This window comes from Pelophylax lessonae (genome assembly GCF_965119305.1).
Source record: "Pelophylax lessonae genome assembly, chromosome: 7".
NCBI classification, from domain to species: Eukaryota; Metazoa; Chordata; class Amphibia; order Anura; family Ranidae; genus Pelophylax; species Pelophylax lessonae.
This window is the reverse complement of record NC_138774.1, coordinates 36,798,078-36,806,056: the sequence shown is the minus strand read 5'-3', so window position 1 is coordinate 36,806,056 and position 7,979 is coordinate 36,798,078. Positions and strand designations below refer to the sequence as shown.

Sequence of the window (7,979 nt, the reverse complement as noted above, 5' to 3'; positions counted from 1 at the left end):
AGGAGGGTATGGAAGGGCTATCTTACCTAGTGTTCAAGGCTCCAATGGATCACAGACCTGTGTGCACAACCATCAAATCCTCTCACCGGCAGACATGGGAGACACTGAATTTAGACCAATTAAATGGATATTTTTAGTATATAGTTAAATTTTGTAATGAGGGGTATTTCCCCCTCTATCCTGTATAGAAACAGGTGTGTAAAATATCCTCCTGAAGAAGTGGTTTGCCACGAAACATGTCAAGGTACACACATCTGGAAGTTTGAAAATCCACTATTGGATTAACAAAACTGCATCTGTGCTCATACAATTGTTCAAAAAACTCTGATACAGTACCTATGTGTATTATTTATACCAATAAATATATATCTGGACACACGTATGTCAAGCAGGATATCTCTGCGCTTGCTGGAGGAGTCAGCTGGTTAACTGCTAAAAACAAACAAACTGCTGCTACTTCACCAAATATCGTATAACTTGGAAAAACATGAATGAAGAATAATAGTAGCGCAAAAAGTCACTTATGATGTAACTCACAAATTGCATAAATTCGGATCTAGTGTATACAGCAAGGATTGATCAAGGCTGTTTCTGACACCCATCATTAATACCTTTGTTTCCTGCTTTTTGTGCTCTTGTGTGAGAACACCTGAGCCACTATATCTGGTGAGTTGCCACTTCTACTGTGTGACACTTGGTGGTGGTTGAAAAAGGTGATCCATTAACAACATTACTTTATCCTGGACGGTCTATGGACTTTAAAGGACTTTTTATCCTATATTGAGGATGTGTGTGGGTTGTGGCGCAGCGTGATGACGAGTTGAGTTTTGCAGCCTAGCGACCGTATACACATCAGAGGACTCTGCAGGACGGAGGTGACCCATCTTTTTATGTCCTGGATTATAAGACGATGTCATCCAAAAAGACTCGAAGTCCGTTGCAAAATACAGTGAGGGTGACAGATGATCTGAAAAGACAGTTTTTGTCCCAGTGACACCTGTCTCATCCTGGCACAAAAGAAGTATTGACCGCACTCCGACATTTGAAGGCCATTATACTGAGTGGAGTTTGTGGAAGGGACATCGGATCTAGTGTATACAGCAAGGATTGATCAAGGCTGTTTCTGACACCCATCATTAATACCTTTGTTTCCTGCTTTTTGTGCTCTTGTGTGAGAACACCTGAGCCACTATATCTGGTGAGTTGCCACTTCTACTGTGTGACACTTGGTGGTGGTTGAAAAAGGTGATCCATTAACAACATCACTTTATCCTGGACGGTCTATGGACTTTAAAGGACTTTTTATCCTATATTGAAGTGTTTTAAAACACCCCTTATTTTATGGTTGTATTTTATGCAATTTGTGAGTTACATCATAAGTGACTTTTTGCGCTACTATTATTCTTCATTTATGTGTATTATTTGCCTGTATTGTTTTTAAATTTTGTCTCTAAATAAAAATGTTTTATATTTTACTTCTTGATTACTTTATCAATACAGTACCTAGAAAGTCCCCATTCTAGTCCAATCCCCTTCCCCTATTCCCATTGACCCTACTGGGAGGTCGGTCTTGGGCACAACTCTCTCTCATCTATAATATAAAGTTCCTTAGCATTAAATGCCATTCAGTTAAGGTTTACATCTACTAGTTGAATTGTGGATTTGAAAACTATGCAATAATGCAGGTAAATCAAGGTCACTAAAGACCTAATTTATAATAATGAATGCTAAGTTCACAAAATCCCTGGACAGTATATAATGAGTAGCAAAGGAGATAACACAGCCTGGTATTGCAACTTAGGGCAAGCAGGATCTTGATATAGGGCAGTCAGCTGTCTCCTGTATTCAAGACTGGTATCCTATATAGAAATATTAAGTCTTAGAGTCATTGTACAATGCCTATAATATACAACATAATTTCCTAAATTAATTTTTTCAAGTTCTTCATACGTGGCTTCTTCATTGTGGTTTACGTGAAGTCCATTAAAAAAATTGCGTCCATCTAAAATGACCCTGTCCACTGGATGACAAGGCTGCTGTGTGATTTCACTGCCGAATGATTACCAGTGTCACCTAATGTGAAATTATAACTGATATATTTTCAGAATCAACAGGTATAAAATTATGTTACAGAAAAGGACTCAGAAAAAACTAAATCTATTGTGTTAATGCAGATGACAGAAAGCATATGCCTTTATGTGGGAGAGGCAAAGAGGTGGCTTTTCCTTGGATAGTTGTCGAGCACACATTTTTCCTATCTTCATTAGAAATAATCCCTCTCATATCAGTTTATTTACAAATCATTCAAATTTTAAAGACAAGTAATGATCATTTAAAACAAACATGACCCAGCTTCAACAATGAGACCCTTCCTCCATAATTCCAGACCCTGTTCCTATCCACTGGGGAGTTTTGAATGTCTCCATTCCCCCCTTTGAGTGTTCCAGGGAGCCACCATATTTGGCATAACAGGTTTGCAGACCCGGGAATTTACGGTAGAGAATAAAAGAGATTGTCAGGGGGTTTAACTCTCCATCATCCTCCAAACACTGAAACTGGGTGGACTGAAATGTTACATAAAATCTATGATTAAAATATCAGATTTTTACTGTTCAAGGTCTGCTTTCCATGGATAATGCCAGTAACTGATAATGGGACTTACAAACTTGCTGCCTCTTTCATCATTGTTGGGTTTGAAACCCTGAGAGAGGTAGAACTTTTTCTCTTTTCCCTCTTCTTCAGCATGTATATCTTCACAATCACAGCCCATTTCCTGATTGTCATGCTAGTGGCAGTGGACCGCCATCTCCACAAACCTATGTACATACTTCTGGCCAACTTCTCCATGCTGGAGGTCTTGTACACCTCAGTGACTGTACCTAAAATGCTCAATGCATTGTTGACCCAGCACAAAGAGATCTCCTCATCATCATGCTTGGCCCAGTTTTATTTCCTGTGTGGCTTTGGGGCTGCAGAAAACTGTCTTCTCGCTGTGATGGCTTATGACCGCTATGTGGCCATTTGCAGACCGTTGCATTATCCAACTCTGATGACTGGTAAGACCTGCTTGAAACTGGCTCTTGGCGCTTGGGTAGGTGGTCTCCTGGCTGCTTTCCCACCTGCTGTCTGGATCTCTACCTTGAGGTTTTGCTTTCCCAATTTAATAGACCACTTCTTTTGTGATTATGCACCTCTGCTAAAGCTCTCCTGTGAGGACACTTCAGAAGGTGAGTTTGTCTTCATGGTCATGTCATGGAGTGTTATCTTGGGATGTTTTTTTCTGATCATGATATCCTACACCTCCATTGTCATTGCTGTCCTAAAGATCCAATCAACTGAAGGGCAGAAGAAAGCTTTTATGACATGTGCATCCCACTTAGCTGTGGTGCCCATCTTCTATGGGACTATCATCTTCATGTACATTCGACCCACTTCCCACATCCGCTTTACAATGGACAAAGTGGTTTCTGTCTTCTACTGTGTAGTTACCCCTCTCATGAACCCCATCATATACTGCCTTCGGAACCAGGAGGTGAAGGTAGCTGTCTTGAAAACTTTTCAGATGTTGGGAAAGTATGAGACCTAAGCAACGTGGAAGGTTTGGATGACAAAACAAATTAGCCAACAAGATTTGAAAAATGTCCTGCATCACACAATAAACACATATCATATCATATATCATATCATATCATATCGTATCGTATCGTATCATATCATATCATATCATATCATATCATATCATATTGTATCGTATCGTATCATATCATATCATATCATATCGTATCAAACAATATAATACAGTATATAAACATTGAATCACTCTAATTAGATCATAATTCTGCAGATTATGAAAAAGCTTAACATATATGTAGAGCCTGACCAGAAACAGCAATAATAATCTTTGTAAAATCAGTTAATAGTTGTAGAACCCTGAAGTTGTCAGATTTGGCAGTGATGTATACACTGATCATACATAACATTATGACCACCTATCATATTAAATTTAGGTTTAAGTTATAAAGATGTTATATATCACAGCAGCTAAATCTGTGTCTGTAGTGCATGTTCAAACCTTAATTCCATAAATAATAACATTATTATATATTTACTCCAGGAGTATATAATAAATTTGGCAATTCTACAGAAATGCTTAAATAATGCATTACAATTTAACCCATTCGATTCTAGTCGACTAAAACTAAAATGGCAGTTTAGTCCAAAGACTATGGCTAAAACTAAATTGAAATTTGATGTAAAAATAAACATTGCACTACCACATTAGAATAAGTAGGGAGCATCTACTAAGCTGCTGAAAGAAAAATAAATTAAGAAAAAGGCTTTTCTTTTTTTTCTTTCTTAATATTTAATGTTGGTAATATGTGCAATGGCATTACAGCCAATGGAATTTACAGGTTTTTTTATATATATTTTAAAGTTGCACATCTATTTGTCAAAAAGCAATATTTTTGTTTGCTTATTAAATTTTGTTTAATTTATAAAGTTGTTCTATATCACAACAGTTAAATCTGTGTCTGTAGTGCATGTTCAAACCTTAATTCCATAAATAATAACATGGTATTAGATTTTTACTGTGCTTAAGTAATGCATTACTTATGGGAGACAAGGATTTTTTGGCACAACATAATAATAAAATTCAAAATTTTTATTTGTGAATATAAATAAAAACAGGGGAATTCACTTAAAAATGACCTAATAGAAGGCCCAGGCGTTATATACAACTTATGTAGCAGTTTGTTTGAATTCCGTACAGAAATCCATAAGAAATGACAGGCTTTTGTATAAGCAAATACTTGGCATCAGAAGAATCTTGCCGACGGGTGCCAGAAGGCACGGACTGCCGTCCAACCAGACCAGCTGATGTTGTATTCAGACAAGCATGTGTACAGATTCAATATTGCTCAACATGTTTCGCCTTTTTCAAAGCTTCATCTGGAGCATTTTTATGCAGTACTCTGTATAGTTTTATACAACCAGACATGTGCATCAACGTCAATTGTAAGTAACGAGGAGGGTCTCGTGGGTTGCAGGAAGCTCCTATTGTTAGTAGAAACCTTGGAATTGTAAAGACCAAGGATTAGCGAACAATTGGTTGGCGTCAACAGCCCCAGTATTATTCATTTACTGTAGTATGAGTCCAAAGTAGAGACCCATCTGATAAATACTTCCTTGAGCTTCCAGGCAACAAACACAGAACCCTCCCCGGATGGGGAACCACCACCATTACAATTTAGCTAAACCCATTCGATTTTAGGCGACTAAAATGTACTGAAGATTTTAGATCCTCTATAATGTACTGGAGATTTTAGTCGACTAAAATACAACCAAAACTAAAATGATTCAGATGACTAAAATAGGACTAAAACTAAAATGGTGTTTTAGTCAAAAGACAATGACTAAAACTAAATCAATATTTGATATAAAAATTAACACTGTTGGTCGTATTATCCCAGGTTCTATTAACTGTGAGGCACATGGCAGCCAGGTACACAGCAGCTCACAGTCTCTCAAATCAAGAATCAGGCAGAACATATATTTTTGATGTTTAATGCTGATTTAACTTGGGTAGGGTGCAGGGTAAGCCTTGGGATACTCCAAATTTAGTAGAAAAGATAATGGAGGACACATCAAACTGTACTGTCTTTTCAGGGTGCAGCCATCCTCTTGAAGCTAGTAATAGTGGACTAAAGCTCAGAAGCCCCTACTGTGAAGGTGAAACCTGAGTCAGTAAACTCGAAGCAGCCTTCACAAAAGTTAGCAAGGACAGTCCCTTGGATCTTTTCAGGCCGGTACTCACTGTGCCCTGAGTACTTGGATGCTTTCCTGCTGTACCTGGCAGCTCCTGTACTGCGTGCCTCCAAAACAGATAATCTGTGGACTTCCTCCAGCTGCTCTCATGAACTTTGGAAGTGGGTCCCTTCGCTCTAACTGGAGCTGTAAACCAGATGGCCTCTTCAAAACTTCAGCTTTGTTCCCCAGAGAACTACAGCCCTCAGCCTGGGTTTCTTCCAACAGGACAAGGACCTTGCTGTTCCAGGCCCCAGCCTATTTATACATACCCCATCCCCTTACTGGCCCCTCTTCCTGCCCGTGATTGGCTAAGGCTGTAGGAATATGCAAGTGAGTGTCTGCCTCCTCCACCCACTAAGTTCTGGAACCTACCAGAAATCAGGGGAAAGCAGCAGAGCCTGCAACCACCAGGACCTAGAACAGCCAAAAGCAATCAAGTCCAGTGGCAAGTCCACTCACTCCAGTGATTAAAGGCAGGGCCGGAACAAGGGGTGGGCGGGAGGGGTGGGACGTCCTGAGCGCAGTGTGTGGAGTAGGGATGGGGGCCCACAAGTGCCTTCTACTATAAGGCTAGCAAGGGTAGTGAGAGTGGCATCGTTACTTCTGCCAGCCAGCGCTGGAAACAGCAAGGAGTGGAGGAGAGAGCCGGGAGGAGGTGCGGGCTATGCTCTCTCTCCCCCTCCTCCTCATAAGCTTGCACATAATGAAGGGGGGGGGGGGGTGCAATTTGCCATCTTTGCCCTGGGCCCTGGATAATCATGTCCCAGCACTGGCTACAGGGGAGCAAAAAACTAAATTTGCCTCAAACTGTTAGGAACCTAACAAGGAGGGTGATACATACTGTATATGATGCTTCTCATATAGGTCACAAAGTCTACAAACCATCTAGCTGTGTATGGAGACCTTACAGGTGAACTCTAGGCAAAAACAATTCATGCAGTTATACACTATATTGTCAAAAGTATTGGGACACCTGCCTTTACATGAACATTAATTAATGGCATCCCAGTCTTAATCCGTAGGGTTCAATATTGAGTTGGCCCAACCTTTGCAGCTATAACAGCTTCACCTCTTCTGGGAAAGCTGTCCACAAGGTTTAGGGGTATTTATTATATTTATGGGAATTTTTGACCATACTTCTGGAGGTACATTTCTGAGGTCAGGCACTGATTTTGGACAAGAAGGCCTGGCTTGCAGTCTCCACTCTAATTCATCCCAAAGTGTAGTAGATTTTATATATAATGTATATATATATATATATATATATATATATATATATATATATATATATGTTTTATATGTTTTATACATATGTATATATATGTGCTAGGCACATAGGACAGGCCAGTGACAAGTCCATTTAACACATCAAAAAGTAAGGTTGGAAATAGATATTCATCGAATTAGGCATTTCAAAAGGGGACTTGTTGACCAGAACAGAGACTGACCAAACCACACTGACCTCTACATATCAAAGGGGCAGGAAATGACCCTGTGCTAAGTTAATTTTAATAAAAGGCCACCTCAGCCTTTGGGAGCCAACCTAATTAGTGGTCAAAGAATGCAAATTGGGAAATTTCCTGAAAGGTTTCATGAAAGATCACCTCAGCCTTTGAGAGCCAACCTATTTAGTAGTCAGATAATGCAAATTAGGAAATGTCTTGATGCAAATTAGGACATTTCCTGAAGGGTCTTATGACTGTTGTTGTCTATAGCCAGAGGGGGGCATTATCCACCCAGAAAGACAAAAACAGATCAAAGGCCTAATAAAGCTGGCCAATCAAATTGCTTATACTGGTCCTCAATGAGGAAAACAAGGTATATATTACAAATGGGTTGTTTTGGCTAAGTTATGACAGGAGAAGCTGGGTTCTCTGAAGATGAAAGAAATGTCCTGTCATCCTTCTTGTATGTACCTCTGTTGACTTTGTCTCAATAAATGCATCTCTCTGGAAGAACTGGGTCGTTGCAAGAATAACTCGCATTATAGTAATAATTAATTAATACTACCACTACCATTACATCACTACACAAAGGTGTTCTATCGGCTTGAGGTCAGGACTCTGGGCAAGCCAGTCAAGTTCCTCCACCCTTAACTTGCTCATCCTGTCATGTCCTTATGGACCTTGCTTTATGCACTGGTGCGCAGTCATGTTGGAACAGGAAGGGGC

The 7,979-nt window shown here is 39.6% G+C and overlaps 1 protein-coding gene across 1 annotated transcript; it reads left to right on the top strand.

The window, feature by feature from the left end:
- Positions 1-2,635: 2,635 nt before the first annotated feature.
- On the top strand, positions 2,636-3,586 carry LOC309560431 (olfactory receptor 10C1-like; the record flags this gene model as incomplete). The annotated part of the gene is made up of 1 exon (XM_082264066.1): positions 2,636-3,586. The coding sequence occupies one exon, from the start codon at positions 2,636-2,638 to the stop codon at positions 3,584-3,586; it is 951 nt and encodes a 316-aa protein (XP_082120192.1).
- Between the last annotated feature and the right edge of the window lie 4,393 nt (positions 3,587-7,979).